The sequence below is a fragment of the Scyliorhinus torazame genome, chromosome 15, assembly GCF_047496885.1.
Source record: "Scyliorhinus torazame isolate Kashiwa2021f chromosome 15, sScyTor2.1, whole genome shotgun sequence".
In the NCBI taxonomy this organism is placed as follows: Eukaryota; Metazoa; Chordata; class Chondrichthyes; order Carcharhiniformes; family Scyliorhinidae; genus Scyliorhinus; species Scyliorhinus torazame.
Window position 1 is genome coordinate 124,376,917 of NC_092721.1, and position 22,839 is coordinate 124,399,755.

Sequence of the window (22,839 nt, forward strand, 5' to 3'; positions counted from 1 at the left end):
TAGTAAGGGATGACATCGGTGCTATGGAGGATAAGGTTGAATCCATTTGGGTGGAAATCAGAAATAGTAAGGTGAAAAAGGTCACTGATAGGAGTAGTCGATAGGCCACCAAATAGTAGCATTACGGTGGGGCAGGCAATAAACAAAGAAATAATGGATGCATGTAGAAATGGTACAGCAGTTATCATGGGGGATTTTAAGCTACATGTCGATTGGTTTAAACAAGTCGGTCAAGGCAGCCTTGAGGAGGAGGTTATAGAATGTATCCGCGATAGTTTCCTAGAACAGTATGTAATGGAACCTACGAGGGAACAAGCGGTCCTAGATCTGGTCCTATGGAATGAGACAGGATTGATTCATGATCTCATAGTTAGGGATCCTCTCGGAAAGAGCGATCACAATATGTTGGAATTTAAAATACAGATGGAGGGTGAGAAGGTAAAATCAAACACTAGTGTTTTGTGCTTAAAGAAAGGAGATTACAATGGGATGAGAGAAGAACTAGCTAAGGTAGACTGGGAGCAAAGACTTTATGGTGAAGCTGTTGAGGAACAGTGGAGAACCTTCCAAGCGATTTTTCACAGTGCTCAGCAAAGGTTTATACCAACAAAAAGCAAGGACGGTAGAAAGAGGGAAAATCGACCGTGGATATCTAAGGAAATAAGGGAGAGCATCAAATTGAAGGAAAAAGCATACAAAGTGGCAAAGTTAGTGGGAGACTAGAGGACTGGGAAATCTTTAGGGGGCACAGAAAGCTACTAAAAAAGCGATAAAGAAGAGTAAGATAGATTATGAGAGTAAACTTACTCAGAATATAAAAACAGATAATAAAAGTTTCTACACGTATATAAAACAAAAAAGAGTGGCTACGGTAAATATTGGTCCTTTAGAGGATGAGAAGGGAGATTTAATAATGAGAGATGAGGAATTGGCTGAGGAACTGAACAGGTTTTTTGGGGTCAGTCTTCACAGTGGAAGACACAAATAACATGCCAGTGACTGATAGAAATGAGACGATGGAGCTTCAGGTTGTGGCGATGCTCAGCTAAGCTGCACGTTTCGGCGGCTCCAGCTCTGACGGACTTTCAGGCTGTTTTTGAGAGCCCCAACGGGAAATTTTCGCGACAAAATCCGGTGTGGGGTGAAGCAACAGGGAGTCCCCCCCAGTGTGCAAGAAAAAGATCGGCGGCGGTGGCCAGTTCACGGAGGATCCTCGAGGGCAGCGGCAGAGGAAAGAAAGAAACAAGATGGCATCGGAGGGAGCCCAGGCATCATGGGGACCGGACCAGGATGAATTTCTCAGACGGTGTGTGGAGGAGTTAAAAAAGGAGGTGCTGGCCCCGATGTTACTGGCAATCGAGGGGCTTAAAGAGGCACAAAAGGCCCAGTCGATAGAGCTCCATGTGGTGGAGCAGAAGGTAACTGAAAACGAGGGCGAGATCCTGGGCCTAGCGGTCAAAATGGAGACGCACAAGGCGCTACATAAGAAGTGCATCGAAAGAATTGAAGTCCTGGAAAATAGATCAAGGAGAAAGAACCTCCGGATCCTGGGTCTCCCCGAGGGAGTGGAAGGAGCTGATGGCAGGGCTTATGCGAGCACGATGCCACATTCGCTAATGGGAGCTGAGGCCCCCTCGGGTCCCTTGGAAGTGGAAGGGGCTCACCGGGTCGCTGCGAGGAGACCAAAAGCTGGAGAACCACCAAGGGCGATGGTCGTGCGATTTCACCGCTTCAACGACAGAGAGGTTGTTTTGAGCTGGGTCAAGAAGTTACGAAGTAGCAGATGGGAGAATGCGGTGATACGAGTGTATCAGGACTGGAGCGCGGAGGTGGCGAGAAGGAGGGCGAGTTTCAATCGAGCCAAGGAGGTGCTGCATAAGAAGAAAGTAAAGTTCGGGATGTTGCAGCCGGCGCGATTATGGGTCACGTACCATGATAGACACTACTATTTTGAAACGTCGGAAGAAGCATGGATCTTCATCCAAAAAGAGAAACTGGACCAGAACTGAGGGACTGATGTTGGAGGGGAAACGACAATGTTGATGTATAGAGATGTAAATTGGGGAAAGGGAGGTTCACTGTATCGGGACGGTCTTTGACGGGGGGGAACACTGAGAAATGTGGGCGCCGGTGGGGGGGAAAAAGAGACATAGGCGGGGGATGGGGCTGTAGGGGGAGCTGCGCCATAGGGGGCGGGATGGTTCTAGGAAAGCGAGGGTCTTTTCCCACGCTAGAGAGATGATGGCGGGAAGATAGGCGCAAGGAGGATGGGAGTTCCACACACGGGGGGGGATCAAGGAGAGAGCGGGAGAAGCCGGGGTCAGTTGAAGTCAGCTGACCTTCGGAAGCAATATGGGGGGGGGGGGGGGATAACTGGGTTGCTGCTGCTGGGATCGAAAGAGAGCTGGTAAGAGAAGAGGTGGTCGGGGCGGGAATGCGCCGCCTGGGGGACTGGTGGGTGCGCGGGACCGGGACGTGGGACTGGCCCAGAGAGGGTGATGTCTAGTCGACAGGGGAGGGGGGCGGGCAGCCCCCCCAATCCGGCTGATCACGTGGAACGTGAGAGGCCTAAATGGGCCGATTAAGAGGACCAGAGTGTTCACGCACTTAAAAGGACTGAAGGCAGACGTGGCCATGCTTCAAGAGACGCATCTGAAGGTGGCGGATCAGGTTAGGTTAAAGAAAGGATTTGTGGGACAGGTGTTCCATTCAGGGCTGGACGCAAAGAATAGAGGGGTGGCCATATTGGTGGGGAAACGGGTGTCGTTCGAGGCTAGGAACATTGTAGCGGACAACGGTGGCAGATATGTGATGGTGAGTGGCAGACTGCAGGGAATGGAGGTCGTGCTGGCAAATGTATATGCCCCGAACGGGGATGATGCGGGATTTATGAAGCGGATGCTGGGACGTATCCCGGACCTGGAGGTAGGAAACCTGGTAATGGGGGGGGGGGGGGGGTGTGGATAAAAGATATGCGGAGGCCCCGGACGAAGGACTATATAGGGAGAGGCGAAGACTCCAGACGGAGTTTGACCTGCTGACCACAGGGAAGGCAGAGGCACAGTGGGTGAGATATGAATATGGGGAAAAGGCGAGTCGCCTGTTGGCCCACCAGCTTCGTAAGAGGACAGCGGCGAGGGAAATAGGGGGAGTTAGGGATGAAACGGGAACTACGGTGCGGAGAGCAGGGAAGGTAAATGAGGTGTTTAAGACCTTTAATGAGAGGTTATATAGGTCCCAACCCCCGGAGGGAAAAGAGGGGATGCAGCAGTTTCTGGGCCAACTAAGGTTCCCGAGGGTGGAGGAGCAGGAGACGGCAGGCCTGGGGGCGCCAATTGGGGTGGACGAGGTGACCAAAGGGCTGGGGAACATGCAGGCAGGGAAGGCCCCGGGACCTGACGGGTTCCCGGTGGAATTTTACAGGAAATACGTGGACTTGTTGGCCCCGCTGCTGGTAAGAACCTTTAACGAGGCCAGAGAAGGGGGGACTCTACCCCCGACAATGTCGGAGGCGACGATATCACTAATCCTGAAGCGAGATAAAGATCCGCTGCAATGCGGGTCTTATAGGCCTATCTTGCTCCTGAATGTGGACGCCAAGTTGTTGGCAAAAGTGCTGACAATGAGGATAGAGGATTGTGTCCCGGGGGTGGTGCACGAAGATCAGACAGGGTTTGTAAAGGGGAGACAATTGAATGTCAACGTGCGACGGCTATTGGGGGTGATAATGATGCCCCCAGCAGAGGGGGAGGCAGAGATAGTGGCGGCAATGGATGCAGAGAAGGCATTTGATAGGGTAGAGTGGGAGTATTTATGGGAGGTGCTGAGGAGGTTTGGGTTCGGGGAGGGGTTTGTCAGCTGGGTTAAACTCCTCTATGGGGCCCCAATGGCAAGTGTAGTCACAAATCGGCAAAAATCGGAGTATTTTCGGCTACATAGGGGAACAAGGCAGGGGTGCCCTCTGTCCCCATTACTGTTCGCGCTGGCAATTGAACCACTGGCCATAGCGCTGAGAGACTCCAGGAAATGGAGAGGGGTGGTTAGAGGGGGAGAGGAACACCGAGTGTCACTCTACGCAGATGACCTCCTGCTGTATGTGGCAGATCCAGTGGGGGGGATGACAGAGGTTATGCAGATATTGAGGGAGTTTGGAGATTTCTCGGGATATAGGCTTAACATGGGAAAGAGTGAGCTTTTCATAATACACCCTGGGGACCAGAGTAGAGGGATAGATGGCCTGCCGCTAAGGAGAGTGGAAAGAAACTTCCGATATCTGGGGATTCAGATAGCCAGGAGCTGGGGAACCTTACACAAACTCAATCTGACTCGGCTGGTAGAGCAAATGGAAGAGGATTTCAAAAGGTGGGATATGCTGCCGCTGTCACTGGCGGGCAGAGTGCAGGCGATTAAGGTGATGGTCCTCCCGACGTTTCTATTTGTGTTTCAATGTCTCCCCATATTGATCACCAAGGCCTTTTTCAAGAAAATAGATAGGAGCATCATGAGCTTCGTGTGGGCAGGGAAGGCCCCGAGGGTAAGGAGGGGGTTCCTGCAACGTAGCAGGGACAGAAGGGGACTGGCGTTGCCGAACCTGGGCGACTATTGGGCTGCCAATGTGGTGATGATCCGCAAGTGGATGATAAAGGGAGAGGGGGCGGCGTGGAAAAGGCTGGAGATGGCGTCCTGTAAAGGAACGAGCTTAAAAGCGCTGGTGACGGTGCTGCTACCGCTCTCCCCGAAAAGGTTTACCACAAACCCAGTGGTGGCGGCAACATTAAGTATCTGGGGGCAATGGAGGCGACAGAAGGGTGTATTGGGAGCCTCGGTGTGATCCCCGATCAGGAACAACCATAGGTTTGTCCCAGGAAGGCTGGACGGAGGGATCCAGAGCTGGCACCGGGCAGGAATTAGGAGAGTGGGAGACTTATTTATAGATGGGACGTTTGCGAGCTTGGGAGCGTTAGAGGAAAAGTATGAGCTGCCTCCGGGGAATATCTTTAGATATATGCAGGTGAGGGCATTCACGAGACAACAGGTGAGGGAATTTCCGCTGCTCCCGACACAGGGGATCCAGGATAGAGTGATTTCGGGGGGGTGGGTCGGGGAGGGCAAAGTGTCCGAAATATACCGGGAGATGAGAGAAGAGGGGGAGGAGCTGGTAGAAGAGCTGAAAGGAAAATGGGAAGAGCTCGGGGAGGAGATTGAGGAGGGTTTGTGGGCTGATGCCCTAAATAGGGTAAATTCCTCTTCCTCGTGTGCCAGGCTTAGCCTGATCCAATTTAAGGTGCTACATAGAGCACACATAACGGGAGCTAGGTTGAGCAGGTTCTTCGGAGTGGAGGACAGGTGCGGGAGGTGCGGGGGAAGCCCAGCGAACCACACACATATGTTTTGGTCGTGTCCAGCATTGGAGGAGTACTGGAGGGGAGTGGCAAGAGTGATCTCGAAGGTGGTGAAGGTCCGGGTCACGCCAAGCTGGGAGTTAGCTATATTTGGGGTAGCGGATGAGCCGGGAGTGCAGGAGGCGAAAGAGGCCGATATTGTGGCCTTTGCGTCCCTGGTAGCCCGGCGAGGGATTTTACTCATGTGGAAGGAAGCGAAACCCCCCGGCGTGAAGGCCTGGGTAAACGATATGGCAGGGTTCATAAAACTGGAACAGATGAAGTTTGCGCTGAGAGGATCGGCTCAGGGGTTCTCCAGGCGGTGGCAACCGTTCCTCGACTATCTAGCGGAACGTTAGGGGGAAAATAGATAGCCAGCAGCAGCAGCCCAGAAAGAGGCGGGGAGGGGATTGTTTTTGTTCTAGATGGGGTGGAGGGGCGGGGGGAGCACTATTTTGTGTTACTTTGTTAGTTCACTACTTTATTTAAACAATGTTATCTATTAGTTATCATGTTACCGTTTTTGTTGACTTGTAAGGAGGAAAAATTGTGTTTGAAAACTTTAATAAAATATATTTAAAAAAAAAAGAAATGAGACTATGACAGGTGAGGACCTTGAGAGGATTGTTATCACTAAGGAGGTAGTGATGGGCAAGCTAATGGGGCTAAAGGTAGACAAGTCTCCTCGCCCTGATGGAATGCATCCCAGAGTGCTAAAAGAGATGGCTAGGGAAATTGTAAACGCACTAGTGATAATTTTCCAAAATTCACTAGACTCTGGGGTGGTCCCGGCGGATTGGAAATTAGCAAATGTGACACCACTGTTTAAAAAAGGAGGTAGGCAGAAAGCGGGTAATTATAGGCCAGTGAGCTTAACTTCGGTAGTAGGGAAGATGCTGGAATCTATCATCAAGGAAGAAATAGCGGGGCATCTGGATGGAAATTGTCCCATTGGGCAGACGCAGCATGGGTTCATAAAGGGCAGGTCGTGCCTAACTAATTTAGTGGAATTTTTTGAGGACATTACCAGTGCGGTAGATAATGGGGAGCCAATGGATGTGGTATATCTGGATTTCCAGAAAGCCTTTGACAAGGTGCCACACAAAAGGTTGCTACATAAGATAAAGATGCATGGCATTAAGGGGAAAGTAGTAGCATGGATAGAGGATTGGTTAATTAATAGAAAGCAAAGAGTGGGGATTAATGGGTGTTTCTCTGGTTGGCAATCAGTAGCTAGTGGTGTCCCTCAGGGATCAGTGTTGGGCCCACAATTGTTCACAATTTACATAGATGATTTGGAGTTGGGACCAAGAGCAATGTGTCCAAGTTTGCAGACGACACTAAGGTGAGTTGTAAAGCAAAAAGTGCAGAGGATACTGGAAGTCTGCAGAGGGATTTGGATAGGCTAAGTGAATGGGCTAGGGTCTGGCAGATGGAATACAATGTTGACAAATGTGAGGTTATCCATTTTGGTAGGACTAACAGCATAAGGGATTATTATTTAAATGATAAAATATTAAAACATGCTGCTGTGTAGAGAGACCTGGGTGTGCTAGTGCATGAGTTGCAAAAAGTTGTTTTACAGGTGCAACAGGTGATTAAGAAGGCGAATGGAATTTTGTCCTTCTTTGCTAGAGGGATGGAGTTTAAGACTAGGGCGGTTATGCTGCAATTGTATACGGTGTTAGTGAGGCCACACCTGGAGTATTGTGTTCAGTTTTGGTTTCTTTACTTGAGAAAGGACGTACTAGCACTGGAGGGTGTGCAGAGGAGATTCACTAGGTTACTCCCAGAGCTAAAGGGGTTGGATTACGTGGAGAGGTTGAGTAGACTGGGACTGTACTCGCTGGAATTTAGAAGGATGAGAGGGGATCTTATAGAAACATATAAAATTATGAAGGGAATAGATAGGATAGATGCGGGCAGGTTGTTTCCACTGGCGGGTGAAAGCAGAACTAGGGGGCATAGCCTCAAAGTAAGGGGAAGTAGATTTAGAACTGACTTTAGGAGGAACTTCTTCACCCAAAGGATTGTGAATCTATGGAATTCCTTGCCCAGTGAAGCAGTAGAGGCTCCTTCATTAAATGTTTTTAAGATAAAGATAGATTGTTTTTTGAAGAATAAAGGGATTAAGGGTTATGGTGTTCGGGCCGGAAAGTGGAGCTGAGTCCACAAAAGATCAGCCATGATCTCATTCAATGGCGGAGCAGGCTCGAGGGGCCAGATGGCCTACTCCTAGCTCTTATGTTCTTTGACCGGGTCTAGCTATGTGCAGATGATCTACTCCTGTAAATTTCTGACCCATTAGGGGGGGGATGGGGGAGATTATGCGGCTCTTAGGGGCATTTGGCAGGTTCTCAGGGTACAAATTGAATATGGGTAAGAGCGAGGTTTTTGTGATCCAGACGAGGGGGCAGGAGAGGAGACTGGCGGAGTTGCTGTTTAAAGTGGTGGGAGGGAGTTTCCGTTACTTGGGTATTCAGATGGCACGGGGATGGGAGCAGCTACATAAATTAAATTTGGCCCAGTTAGTTGAGAAAATAAAGGAGGACTTTCGGAGATGGGACATGCTCCCGTTGTCACTGGTGAGGAGGGTACACACTGTAAAAATGACGGTTCTCCTGAGATTTTTGTTTGTTTTCCAGTGCCTCCCTATTTTTATGCCAAAGGCCTTTTTTAAGCGGGGGAATGCGGTGATCTCTGGGTTTGTGTGGGCGGGTAAAACTCCGCGAGTAAAGAAAGTGCTGCTGGAGCGGTGCCGAGGGTGGGAGGGTTGGCATTGCTGAACTTTAGGAACTACTACTGGGTGGCAAATATAGCCATGATTAGTAAGTGGGCAGTGGGGGAGGTGTGGGAACGGGTGGAGGCGGACTCATGTAAGGGCATAAGTTTAGGAGCACTGGTAACAGCTCCTCTGCCGTTATCGGCGGCCAGGTACTCCACACGCCCAGTGGTAGTAGCACCCCTGAGAGTTTGGGGTCAGTGGTGGAAGCATATGGGAGTGGAGGGAGCATATGGGTGTGGACTCCAATTTGTGGTAACCCCCGGTTTGTACCGTGGAGGGTGGATGGGGGGTTTCAGAGGTGGCAGAGAGCAGGGAATGAGAGGCTGGGGAGCTGTTTATTGATGGTAGCTTTCCCTGTTTGGAGGATCTGGAATAGGAGTTTGAATTGCCCGGAGGGAATGGATTTTGACCTTTCCGCTTCTACCGCTGCAGGGGATACAGGACAAGGTAGTCTCTAGAACTGGAGTGGGGGAGGGGAAGGTATCGGAAATCTATAAAGAACTTATGGAGTGGGAAAACCAGATAGGTGAGCTAAATCATAAATGGGAAGATGAGTTGGCAAAGGAGTTAGAGGCGGCGCTGTGGGAGGATGCTCTGAGCTTAGTCAACGCAACCTCATCATGTGCCAGGCTCAGCCTGATAAAATTCAAGGTGGTTCACCGGGCGCACATGACGGTGGCCCGGATGAGCAGGTTTTTTGGGGTGGAGGACAGGTGTGTGAGGTGTGCAGGAGGGCCCGCAAATCATGTCCACATGTTTTGGGCATGTCCGAAGCTCAGGAGATTCTGGCAGGGATTTGCGGATGTCATGTCTACAGTACTAAATACAGGGGTGGCGCTGGGTTCAGAGGTGGCAATTTTTGGAGTGTCGGAAGACACGGGAGTCCAGGGGGCGAGAGGCGCCGATGTTTTGGCCTTTGCCTCCTTGGTAGCCTGGAGACGGATCCTACTTTTAGCTTTTATTGGTAGCGGGATTGAGTTTCGGAGCCATGAGGTCATGTTGCAGTTGTACAAAACTCTGGTGTGGCCGCATTTGGAGTATTGCGTGCAATTCTGGTCGCCGCATTATAGGAAGAATGTGGAAGCATTGGAAAGGGTGCAGAGGAGATTTACCAGAATGTTGCCTGGTATGGAGGGAAGATCTTATGAGGAAAGGCTGAAGGACTTGAGGCTGTTTTCATTTGAGAGAAGAAGGTTAAGAGGTGACTTAATTGAGGCATACAAGATGATCAGAGGATTGGATAGGGTGGACAGTGAGAACCTTTTTCCTCGGATGGTGATGTCTAGCACGAGGGGACATAACTTTAAATTGAGGGAAGATAGATATAAGACAGATGTCAGAGGTAGATTCTTTACTCAGAAAGTAGTACGGGCGTGGAATGCCCTGCCTGCAACAGTACTGGACTCGCCAACACTAAGGACATTCAAATGGTCATTGGATAGACATATGGACAATAAGGGAATAGTGTAGATGGGCTTTAGATTGGTTTCACAGGTTGGCGCAACATCGAGGGCCGAAGGGCCTGTACTGCGCTGTAATGTTCTATGTTCTACTAGCGTGGAGGGACTCGAAGCCCACAAAATCAGGGGTGTGGGTTAGCGACATTGCTGGGTTTCTCAGGCTTGAGAAAATTAAGTTTGCCCTGAGAGGATCAATGTTAGGGTTCGTCCGGAGGTGGCAGCCATTTATCGACTTCTTCGGGGAAAACTAAACTGTTAGCAGAACCAATAAGGGGGAGGAGGTAAGGAGTATGGGGGCCAGGGGGAGTTAGATTATTTTTGTCTAGCTTAGGTGGGAACAGTGGGGGAGTTGGAGGGGTGTGTTACGCACTGAATTATGTTTACATTTGTATTTGTATCTTTTTTTGTTATGAAACCATAAATGCCTTAATAAAATGTTTGTTAAAAAAAACAGCTCCAAAGTTCTTTCTGTCCTAGGGTGACCCCTAGTTGCAACAACCTAGTTTTCCTTTCAGACCTGTTTACTTTCATTCATAAACCTCATTACCATGCACGCATCAAAAGCAAACTGAAGTCATTAACCCTTTCAAATACAGAAAAACAAAATTAAACTTACTTGAAATGAAATGAAAATCGCTTGTCACAAGTAGGCTTCAATGAAATTACTGGGAAAAGCCCCTAGTCACCACATTCCGGCGCCTGTTCGGGGGGGCTGGTACAGGAATTGAACCGTGCTGCTGGCCTGCCTTGGTCTGCTTTCAAAGCCAGCTATTTAGCCCACTGTGCTAAACCAGCCCCTAAAAATTTTAAACTATCTCGGATTTCTAATACCACAAATATAAATATACATTATTTAAAGCTACCTCTGTTACTTGCCAAATTTTCAATACTTTATATTACTAATTCCAATCTGGATGTTAGCTAAAATTATTCAAATCCATTGCCTCAACCAAAATTGATTAAGATTCCTGAAGTGAAGAGTTCAAGGATTTTGCCTACCAAAAAAATGTAAAGTAGCATAACATGACTGTTGCAGAAAAACATACGAGTTATCTTTAGTGGGAATGGAGGAGGCACAAGATTTCCTTGCTTAAAACTGCACACCAGCTCATTCACATTAGCAATCATCTACAAATTTATATTCCTGAAATCACTGGTGTTATATTAATCGATAGATTATTAATCTAACATCTCTAAATGCTAGTGCCAGTTTTCTGCCAAAGTTCTATTAACATCAGTGTGAAGATAAAATTATCTTCAATTATAGTTTTCAAGAATACAAGACAAATAATTACAAGTACTTTTGCAGATGCTTTCCAGGATTAATCTTCAGTGCTTTAAACTTGAACTGTCTTATAAAAAATATTAGAAACATAACAGTTAAAATAGCCATCGGAAATCAAAGAGTGAATACCTGGCACTAGGATATCTAATTATATTAAATAAGAGTTAAAATCTAACATACAAACTAAGAACTTTTGAACTCTTAAGTGTTATAGACCAATTGCTTAAAACGTTACTGTTCTTAAAATGTACTGCCTCGAGTTCAAAGTTTAATACGCATATTAGAACTTAGTTTCCTGGTTAGTTAAATGTATATCTGAGGTTTGCACTAACCTGCTTCATGTAGGCATAACACATGGTTTCAGCTACTCTTTTGCCCTCATCATAGCAGGCTCTTGGACCAATAGGATTTACATGGCCCCAGTAATCTTCACGCTGTGGGTGAACTTCTGGATCTTTAAAGTTTAAAAAATTTTGTTTTTTATTTTAAAAATAGCACAATAAATAACCATAAAATTTTATAACAATTGTTCACACATATACCCAATTAGCAGCTATCTGCTGGATCCAAGTTATTATAAATGACCCAGACATCAAGGAAGGTGAAGGAGCTAATGTTTGACAATAGGCACCATTTTAACTTTATATCTGACTCAGGCAACAGCGCAATGTGTACCCAAGTAATGAGAGGTAGTCCTTTCAACCTGAAGCCCTTTACGAAGCTCAAATAAATGACCCTGAGAGACAGCAGTTAAACCAGAATGCAGATTTCATAGATTTCATAGAATTTACAGTGCAGAAGGAGGCCATTCAGCCCATCGAGTCTGCACCGGCTCTTGGAAAGAGCACCCTACCCAAGGTCAACACCTCCACCCTATCCCCATAACCCAGTAACCCCATCCAACACTAAGGGCAATTTTGGACACTAAGCTCAATTTATCATGGCCAATCCACCTAACCTGCACATCTTTGGACTGTGGGAGGAAACCGGAGCACCCGGAGGAAACCCACGCAGAGGGAGGATGTGCAGACTCCGCACAGACAGTGACCCAAGCTGGAATCGAACCTGGGACCCTGGAGCTGTGAAGCAATTGTGCTATCCACAATGCTACCGTGCTGCCCAATGTACAATCAGCAGGGGTCAGAAAGAGAGTATTGCACTTATTCCACCTGTCCTGTGTCTTTTTTTTAATAAACATTTTATTGAGATTTTTTTGGTATTATAACAACACCACAATAAACAATGTACATGAAACTATAAACAGAGTGCAAAAGCCATCTCCCTCTCTTACAGGTCCCACCTTTATTAACCCCCTACTCTACGCTAAACTAACTCCCCCCCCCCCTTCCCCCCCCCGCTTCTGCTGACGATTAATTTTCCGCGAAGAAGTTGACGAATGGTTGCCACCTCCGGGCGAACCCACACAATGACTCTCTCAAGGCGAACTTGATTTTCTCCAAACAGAGAAAGCTAGCCATGTCCGATAGCCAGGTCTCTGACTTCGGGGGCTTTGAGTCCCTCCAAGCTAATAGTATCCGTCTCCGGGCTACCAGGGATGCAAAGACCAGAACGTCTGCCTCTTTCTCTTCCTGGATTCCCGGATCTTCCAACACCCCAAAAATCGCCACCTCTGGACTCAGCGCCACCCTTGTTTTTAACACCATGAACATGACATCTGCAAACCCCTGCCAAAATCTCCGAAGCTTCGGACATGCCAAGAACATGTCGACATGATTCGCTGGTCCTCCTGCACAGTTTGCACACCTGTCTTCCACCCCAAAGAATCTGCTCATCCGGGCCACTGTCATGTGAGCCCGGTGAACGCCTTAAATTGTATCAGGCTGAACCTGGCACATGTTGTTGTCGCATTGACTCTACTCAACACGTCCGCCCATAGACCATCCTCTATCTCTCCTCCCAGCTCCTCCTCCCACTTGCGCTTCAGCTCCTCGGTCTGCATCTCCTCTGACCCCAAATGTTCCTTGTAAATGTCCGAGATGCTCCCTTCTCCTACCCACCCTCTGGAAACTACCCTGTCCGGAATCCCCCTGAGCGGTAGGAGCGGGAAGGTTGACAACTGTTCACGTAGGAAGTCCCGCACCTGCAGATACCTGAATTTGTTTCCCCTCGCCAACCCAAACTGCTCCTCCAGCGCCCTCATACTCGGAAAGCTCCCCTCTATAAACATATCCCCCATCCTCTCGATCCCTGCTCTCCGCCTTATCCAGAATCACCCATCCATACTTCCCGGGGCAAACCGGTGATTATTACAGATTGGGGAGCAGACTGATGCTCCCTCTGCTCCCACATGTCTCCTCCATTTCCCCCAGACTCTCAGGGCCGCCACCACCATGGGGCTGGCGGGAACAGCAGAGGCGCAGTTAACAATGCCCCCAAACTGGTGCCCTTGCATTAAGCCGCCTCCATACGCTCCCATGCCGACCCCTCCCCCACCACCCACTTCCTGATCATGGCTATATTCGCTGCCCAGTAATAGTTACTAAAATTTGGCAGCGCCAGCCCACCCTCTCCCGGTCTCCGCTCAAGCATTACCTTGCGTTCCCATCTCCTTCATTTACTTTCCTTATCTCCCTGGCTGCCTCCCTTTTTCTAAGCTGCTGTGCAAGCATTCTGCTGGCCTTTTCTCCATATTCATAGATCACCCCCCTCGCCTTTCTCAGCTGCTCCACAGCCTTCTCTGTGGTTAACAAGCCGAACTCTGAGAGGTTGAGGGAGAGAGAGACACACAGAGGGGGATGGAGCGAGAGAGAGGGGGATGGAGCGAGAGAGAGGGGGAGGGAGAGAGAGAGGGGGAAGGGGAGGGAGAGGGGGAAGGGGAGGGGGAGGGGGAGAGGGGGAGGGACAGAGGGAGAGGGGGAGGGAGAGAGAGATTGGGAGGGAGGGTGAGAGGGGGAGGGAGGGAGAGAGGGAGGGAGAGAGAGGGGGAGGGAGAGAGGGGGAGGGGGAGGGAGAGAGGGGGAGGGAAAAAAAGAAAAAAAAAAGCCGAACTCGACTTCCGGGTGCGGCGATGATCAGCTAAGTCGCACGTTTCGGCAGCTCCCGGTGGAACGGACTTTTGGGCTCTTAATAGGAGCCCCAACGGCAATTTTAACAGCTAAAAACACTGTGCGGTAATCCAGAAGGGAATCCCCCTGGACACGGATGGAAAAAGGAGAGGAAAGTGGCCGGATTGCGGTGGATCCTCTAGAGCAGCGGCCAGGAAGGCAAGCACAAAGCAAGATGGCGTCGGAAGGTGGCAGTTTAATATGGGGCCCTGACCAACAAGAGTTCCTGCGGCGCTGCGTGGAAGAACGTAAAAAGGAGATGAAGAAGGAGCTTTTGGCCCCGATATTACAGGCGAGTGAAGGGCTAAAGGAGGAGCAAAAGACCCAGGAGCAGGAGCTTCGGGTCGTGAAGGCAAAGGCTGCTGAGAATGAGGACGAAATACAGGGCCTGGTGGTGAAGACAGAGATGCACGAGGCACAGCACAATAGATGTGTGGAAAGGCTGGAGGTGCTGGAGAATAATGCGAGGAGGAAGAATTTAAGGATTCTTGGTCTTCCCGAAGGTGCAGAAGGGGCGGACGTCGGGGCATATGTGAGCACGATGCTTCACTCGTTAATGGGATCAGAGGCCCCGACGGGCCCGTTGGAGGTGGAGGGAGCTTATCGAGTTATGGCGCGCAGACCGAGGGCTGGAGAAATTCCTCGAGCCATAGTGGTGAGATTTCTCCGCTATAAGGACAGAGAGATGGTCCTCAGATGGGCAAAGAAAACCCGGAGCAGTAGGTGGGAGAACGCGGTGATCCGCGTATATCAAGATTGGAGTGCGGAGGTGGCGAGAAGGAGGGCAAGCTTTAATCGGGCCAAGGCGGTGCTGCACAAAAGGAAGGTTAAATTTGGAATGCTGCAGCCGGCAAGACTGTGGGTCACACATCAAGGGGAACACCACTACTTTGAAACGGCAGAAGAGGCGTGGACATTTATTGTCGAGGAGAAACTGGAATAAGCGGGCTAGAAAAAGAACGTTTGGGACAAAGTGGTGGGGTGATTACGTGGGGCGAAGGGGGGGGGGGGAAATGGGGGAAGAGATGATTTTCCAAGTTGTTAATCCTCCGACCCTGTAACTTTTCTCTCTTCCCCATGTCGTGGGGGGGGGGGGGGGGGGGGGGGAGGAGGATGAGGAGCTGGGGGCGCCGGCCATTGGGGGCGGGGCCAAATGGGAAGCGCGGGCTTTGTTCCCGCGCTATGGTAATCATGGCGGGAACAGGGAAGCAGGAAGGAGGGGGCCTCGCACAGTGGGGGCCAAGGTCACGGGGGGAAGCCGAGGTCGGCCAGAGTTTGCTGACTTCTGGGAGCAACATGGGGGGTGCAATTACGCTAGAAAGGGATCTAGCGGGCGGGGGGTGGGGGGGAGGTTAACTGGGTTGCTGCTGCTGGGGACAAGGGGGAGCTGGTATGGGGTGGGGTGGTCAGGGCGGGAGGGCGCCGTTGGGGGGAGATACGGCTACGCGGGAACCGGGTGAGGAGCTGGATTGAAAAAGGAGATGGCTAGTCGACAAGGGGGGTGGGGGTAAAGAGCCCCCTAACCCGGTTGATCACGTGGAATGTGAGAGGGCTGAACGGGCCGATTAAGAGGGCACGGGTACTCGCACACCTAAAAAAACTTAAGGCAGATGTGGTTATGCTGCAGGAGACGCATCTGAAACTGATAGACCAGGTCAGACTTCGCACAGGATGGGTGGGGCAGGTGTTTCATTCGGGGCTAGACGCAAAAAACAGGGGGGTGGCTATATTAGTGGGGAAGCGGGTAATGTTTGAGGCAAAGACCATAGTGGCGGATAGTGGGGGCAGATACGTGATGGTGAGTGGCAGATTGCAAGGGGAGGCGGTGGTTTTAGTGAACGTGTTTGCCCCGAACTGGGATGATGCCAATTTTATGAGGCGTATGTTGGGACGCATCCCGGACCTAGAGGCGGGAAAGTTGGTAATGGGTGGAGATTTTAATACGGTGCTGGACCCAGGGCTGGACAGATCGAGGTCCAGGACCGGAAGGAGGCCGGCTGCAGCTAGGGTGCTCAAGGACTTTATGGAGCAGATGGGAGGAGTAGACCCCTGGAGATTTAGTAGACCTAGGAGTAAGGAGTTTTTGTTTTTCTCCTATGTCCACAAAGTCTATTCACGGATAGACTTTTTTTGTTTTGGGAAGGGCACTGATCCCGAAGGTGACGGGGACGGAGTACACGGCTATAGCTATTTCGGACCACGCTCCACATTGGGTGGACCTGGAGATAGGGGAGGAAAAAGCACAGCACACACCCTGGAGAATGGACATGGGATTATTGGCAGATGAGGGTGTGTGTTTAAGGGTGAGGGGGTGTATTGAAAGGTACTTGGAACTCAATGACAATGGGGAGGTTCAGGTGGGAGTGGTCTGGGAGGCGTTGAAGGCTGTGATTAGAGGGGAGCTAATATCTATCAGGGCACATAAAGGAAAGCAGGAGGGTAGGGAAAGGGAGCGGTTGTTGAAAGAACTTCAGAGGGTGGACAGACAATATGCGGAGGCACCGGAGGAGGGACTGTACAGGGAAAGGCAAAGGCTACATGTAGAATTTGACTTGTTGACTACGGGTAATGCAGAGGCACAATGGAGGAAGGCACAGGGTGTACAGTACGAATATGGGGAGAAGGCGAGCAGATTGCTGGCCCACCAACTGAGGAAAAGGGGAGCAACGAGGGAGATAGGGGGGGTGAGAGATGAGGAGGGAGAGATGGAGCGGGGAGCGGGGAGAGTGAATGGAGTATTCAAGGCATTTTATGAAAGATTATACGAAGCTCGGCCCCCGGAAGGGAAGGAGAGAATGATGTGCTTTCTGGATCAGCTGGAATTTCCTAAGGTGGAGGAGCAGGAGAGGGCGGGACTGGGAGCACAGATTGAGACGGAGGAAGTAGTGAAAGGGATTGGAAGCATGCAGGCGGGGAAGGCCCCGGGACCAGACGGATTCCCAGTGGAATTCTATAGGAAATATATGGACTTGCTGGCCCCGCTACTGATGAGAAGCTTTAATGAGGCTAGGTAAAGGGGGCAGCTGCCCCCGACTATGTCAGAGGCAACGATATCGCTCCTCCTAAAGAAGGAAAAAGACCCACTGCAATGCGGGTCCTATAGGCCCATTTCCCTCCTGAATGTGGATGCTGAGATTGTGGCCAAGGTAATGGCAACGAGGATAGAGGATTGTGTCCCGGGGGTGGTTCATGAGGACCAAACTGGGTTTGTGAAGGGGAGGCAGCTGAACACAAATATACGGAGGCTGCTAGGGGTAATGATGATGCCCCCACCAGAGGGGGAAGCGGAGATAGTGGTGGCGATGGATGCCGAGAAAGCATTTGATAGAGTGGAGTGGGATTATTTCTGGGAGGTGCTGAGGAGATTTGGCTTTGGAGATGGGTATATCAGATGGGTACTGCTGTTGTATAGGGCCCCGATGGCGAGCGTGGTCACGAATGGACGGGCGTCTGATTATTTTCGGCTCCATAGAGGGACGAGGCAGGGATGTCCTCTGTCCCCGTTATTGTTTGCACTGCCGATTGAGCCCCTGGCCATAGCATTGAGGGGTTCCAGGAAGTGGAGGGGAGTACTCAGGGGAGGAGAAGAACACCGGGTATCTCTGTATGCGGATGATTTGTTGTTGTATGTGGCGGACCCGGCGGAGGGGATGCCAGAGATAATGCGGATACTTGGGGAGTTTGGGGATTTTTCAGGGTATAAATTGAACATGGGGAAAAGTGAGTTGTTCGTGGTGCATCCAGGGGAGCAGAGCAGGGAAATAGAGGATTTACCGTTGAGGAAGGTAACAAGGGTCTTCCGGTACTTGGGGATCCAGATAGCCAAGAATTGGGGGACATTACACAGGCTTAATTTAACGCGGTTGGTGGAACAGATGGAGGAGGACTTTAAGAGATGGGACATGGTGTCCCTGTCACTGGCAGGTAGGGTGCAGGCGGTTAAAATGGTGGTCCTCCCGAGATTCCTTTTTGTGTTTCAGTGTCTCCCGGTGGTGGTCACGAAAGCTTTTTTCAAGAGAATCGAGAAGAGTATTATGAGTTTTGTATGGGCCGGGAAGATCCCGAGAGTGAGGAGGGGATTTTTGCAGCGTAGTAGGGACAGTGGGGGGTTGGCACTACCGAGCCTAAACGACTATTACTGGGCCGCCAATGTTTCAATGGTGTGTAAGTGGATGGGAGAAGGGGAAGGACGGCGTGGAAGAGATTGGAGAGGGCATCCTGCAGGGGGACTAGCCTACAAGCAATGGTGACGGCACCGTTGCCGATCTCACCGAAGAAATACACCACAAGCCCGGTGGTGGTGGCTACATTGAAAATTTGGGGGCAGTGGAGACGGCACAGGGGAAAGACGGGAGCCTTGGTGCAGTCCCAGATAAGAAATAACCATAGGTTTGTTCCGGGGAGAATGGATGGGGGATTTGGAGCATGGCAAAGAGCTGGGGTAGTACAATTGAGAGATCTGTTCGTAGATGCGACGTTTGCGAGTCTGGGTGCGCTGATGGAAAAATATGGGTTGCCCCAAGGGAATGCATTTCGGTATATGCAACTGAGGGCTTTCGCGAGGCAACAGGTGAGGGAATTCCCGCAGCTCCCGACGCAGGAGGTGCAGGATAGAGTGATCTCAGAGACATGGGTGGGGGACGGTAAGGTGTCGGACATATATAGGGAAATGAGGGACGAGGGGGAGTTCGTGGTAGATGAGCTGAAAGGGAAATGGGAAGAAGAGCTGGGGGAGGAGGTTGAAGAGGGGCTGTGGGCTGACGCCCTACGTAGGGTAAACTCATCGTCCTCGTGTGCCACGCTATGCCTGATACAATTCAAGGTTCTACACTGGGCGCATATGACTGGAGCACGGCTCAGTAAATTTTTGGGGGTAGAGGATAGGTGTGGGAGATGCTCGAGAAGCCCAGCGAATCACACCCACATGTTCTGGTCATGCCCGGCACTACAGGGGTTCTGGGTGGGGGTGGCAAGGGTGCTTTCGAAGGTGGTGGGGGTCCGGGTCGAACCAAGCTGGGGCTTGGCTATATTCGGGGTTGCAGAAGAGCCGGGAGTGCAGGAGGCGAGAGAGGCTGATGTTTTGGCCTTTGCGTCCCTAGTAGCATGATATTGTTAATGTGGAAGGAAGCCAAACCCCCGGGTGTGGAGACCTGGATAAACGACATGGCAGGGTTTATAAAGTTAGAACGGATCAAGTTCGTATTAAGGGGTTCGGCTCAAGGGTTCACCAGGCGGTGGCAACCGTTCGTTGACTACCTCACAGAAAGATAGAGGGAATGGAAAAGAAGAAGACAACAGCAGCAACCCGGGGGGGGGGGGGGGGGGGGAGGAACCGGACGGACTCTCAGGGATGTCATTATATATGAATAGACACTTGTTATAGGTAATGTATATTGGATTGTATCTTTGGAGAGTAACTATTTTTGACAAGGCAGTTGCCACTTAGTTTTGTTTTTGTTTATATATTATTTATTTATTTGTTTAAAATTGGCCACGGTTATTTATATTGCTTTGTTGTTGTTCAAAAGAAAAACTATGTACTGTTATGTTTGGCCACAAAATTTTGAATAAAATATATATTTTTTTAAAAAGCCGAACTCCGCCTGTAGCGTCCGCTGTTCCCTTAAAAGCCCTGCCTCTGGGGTCTCCGCATACCTCCTATCGATCTGTAGTATGTCCTTAACCAGTCGTTCCATCTCTGCCCTGTCCACCTTCTCACTATGGGCCCGTATCGAGATCAGCTCCCCTCTGACCACCGCCTTCAGCGCTTCCCAGACCATCACTGCTGAAATGTCCCGTGTTGTTGACCTGCAGGTAGTTCGGAATACTTTTCCTCAGCTGCTCGCACACCCCTTCGTCAGCCAAAAGTCCCACATCCAACCTCCAGTGCGGGCGCTGGTTACTGTCTTTACTAACCTGCAGGTCAACTCAGTGCGGAGCATGCTCTGAGATTGTGATCGCCGAGTACTCCGTGTCCACCACCCCTGCCAGTAAGGCCCTGCTCAAAATGAAGAAATCGATCCGGGAGTACACTTTATGCACATGTGAGCAGAAGCAGAACCCCAATCTGCTCCATGAACCCTCTTAGTTCCTTTGCCATTGCTGGCACCCTGCCCGTTTTCGAGCTTGACCGGTCCAAGCCAGGGTCAATAACTGCAATGAAGTCCCCTCCCATGACCAACCTGTGCGAGTCCAGGTCCGGTATCTTCCCTAGCAGCCGGTTTATAAACTGCACATCATCCCAATTTGGCGCATACACATTTACTAATACCACCTGCACCCCCTCCAGTTTTCCACTGACCATAATGTACCTCCCACGTATGAAACTATTCTACCCGCCTCAAACACCACCCGCTTATTGATCAGGATCACGACCCCTCTAGCCTTTGAGTCTTGTCCCGAGTGAAAAACCTCTCCTGCAACATTACCACGTCCGCCTTCAGTCCCCTAAGATGCGCGAACACACGTGCCGGGGGGGTGTGGTCTCCCGTTCGCGGCTTCCTCGCGAGTGCTCTGTGAGCCCTTTCCACCTCCAAGGGTCGGGAGAATGCCCCATCCCCCAGCAGCTTCTCAAACATATCTGCGATGTATGCCCCAGCGTCTGCTCCTTTGGACCCCTCTCGGAGCCCAACGATTTTCAAGTTCTGCCGGCGGGACCTATTCTCTATGTCCTCCATCTTCTCCAGGAGCTTCTTCTGCTGGTCTCTCAGCATCCCCACCTCCAACTCCACCGCAGTTTGATGTTCCTCCTTCTCAGCCAGCGCCTTCTCCACCTTCTGGATCGCCCGATCTTGGGCGTCCAATCTAAGCTCCAGCCGCTCAATCGACTCTTTTATCGGGTCCCAGCAGTTCCGTTTCTGCTTAGCAAAGCCTTCCTGAATAACTTGCATCAGCTGCTCCGTTGACCGCTGAGTCGACAAACCAGACGTCCAGTCCTCCGCTATGCTGTCTCCTGCTGCAGCTTCAGCCCAAGCCTTCTCTGTCTTTCCGTTTCTGCCTTTACGAGCACTTCTAGTCCTTCTCTCCATGCACCAATGTGGGAATTCAGTGCACAATTGCCTCTGTCTTCAGTTTTACAGTTCAAGTCCGGTAGAAAATCGGGCGGGAAAGGTCCAAAAGTCCGACCCGAGCGGCAGCCACCAAATGTGCGACTTACTCCTTCATAGCCGCCACCGGAAGTGCCCGTCATGTGTCTTTTACACACAGGCATTTGTGGTTCACTGGCATAGCATGCATGAACGACAATTTCATGTCAAATTACATATTGGAAAGTCACATTTGTTTAACAAAATATTGTTTGTGGATTCTGGTATAACATTCACTCATTTTCCCTTTCTATAGTGTCCTGAAGGAGCCAGCTGTAGCCCAATCTATCTCACAACCCAATGGTACTTATTCGACATGTAGGAGTCACCAGCAGAAATAGAACAACCAAGGGAAATTAGGCTGAAATTTTGAGAACAGAGCATCAAGTGAAACACAGAACAGCAGAGATGAGCAAGGTGCTGACCCATGCTGAGCCAGAGAGATGGTAGCAATTTGTCAACCACTGCAGCATCAAATGTGATGCCAGCAGCTGCATGCACAGTCACCAGTGATCCAGTAGAGAAAAAAGGCTTTTTCTGCCCCAGGTACCAGTGACATCCATCAGTAATCTATCCCATTACCTTCTTTCATTAGTATTACTATCTACAAGGAGTTCTGGCACTCCGCACTCATAGCAATGAAAGGCAAGCATCAGGGGAAAACAAGTCATTTATTTATTTTTTTGAAATATATTTTATTAAAGTTTTTCGATCAAAAAGATTTTTCCATTTTTACAACTTTGTAACAAAATGTACATTGACCGTTATTTAAACAATATATTAACTAACAACAAGTGCAAAAAAAGAAAGAGTAACATTGAAAAAATAAATATAATTATAAACACCTCCTGCACTCCCGGCTCTTCTGCAACCCCAAATATAGCCAACCCCCAGCTTGGTTCGACCCGGACACCCACCACCTTTGAGATCACTCTTGCCACACCCACCCAGAACCCATTCAATCCCGGACATGACCAAAACATGTGGGTGTGGTTCGCCGGGCTTCCCGCGCACCTCCCGCACCTATCCTCAACTCCAACAAATCTACTCAGCCTTGCTCCAGTCATATGCACCCTGTGTAGAACCTTCAATTGGATCAGGCTGAGCCTGGCACACGAAGATGAGGAATTTACCCTACTTAGGGCATCTGCCCACAGCCCCTCCTCAATCTCTTCCCCCAGCTCCTCCTCCCAGTTACCCTTTAGCTCCTGTACCATCGTCTCCCCCTCGTCTCTCATTTCCCTGTATATATCGGACACTTTACCATCACCGACCCATGCCCCCGAGATCACTCTGTCCTGGATCCCCTGCGCCGGGAGCTGTGGAAATTCCCTCACCTGTTGCCTTGCAAATGCCCTCACTTGCATATATCGGAAGGCATTCCCAGGTGGCAACTCGTATTTTTCTACCAGTGCTCCAAGACTCGCGAACGTCCCGTCCAAGAACAAGTCCTTCAATTTCACAATTCCTGCTCGTTGCCAAGATTGGAATCCCCCATCTATCCTTCCCGGGACGAACCTGTGGTTGTTCCTTATCGGGGACCACACCGAGGCACCCGTCACCCCCCTATGTCGTCTCCACTGCCCCCAAATCTTCAAAGATGCCACCACCACTGGGTTTGTGGTGTATTTTTTCGGGGAAAACGGTAACGGCGCCGTCGCCAGTGCTTTTAAACTTGTTCCCCTACAGGACGCCATCTCCAGCCTTTTCCACGCCGCTCCTTCTTCTTCCCTCATCCACTTACATATCATTGACACGTTGGCGGCCCAATAGTAATC

General features: G+C 50.2%; 1 protein-coding gene across 1 annotated transcript in view; it reads right to left on the bottom strand.

Moving 5' to 3' along the window:
• Positions 1-22,839, bottom strand: part of uxs1 (UDP-glucuronate decarboxylase 1) — a 158,111-nt gene that overhangs the window by 54,641 nt on the left and 80,631 nt on the right. Inside the window, exon 9 of the mRNA XM_072476675.1 lies at positions 11,244-11,365. Within this exon, the coding sequence (XP_072332776.1) occupies positions 11,244-11,365 (122 nt within the window). The remainder of the gene's footprint in view (positions 1-11,243; positions 11,366-22,839) is intronic.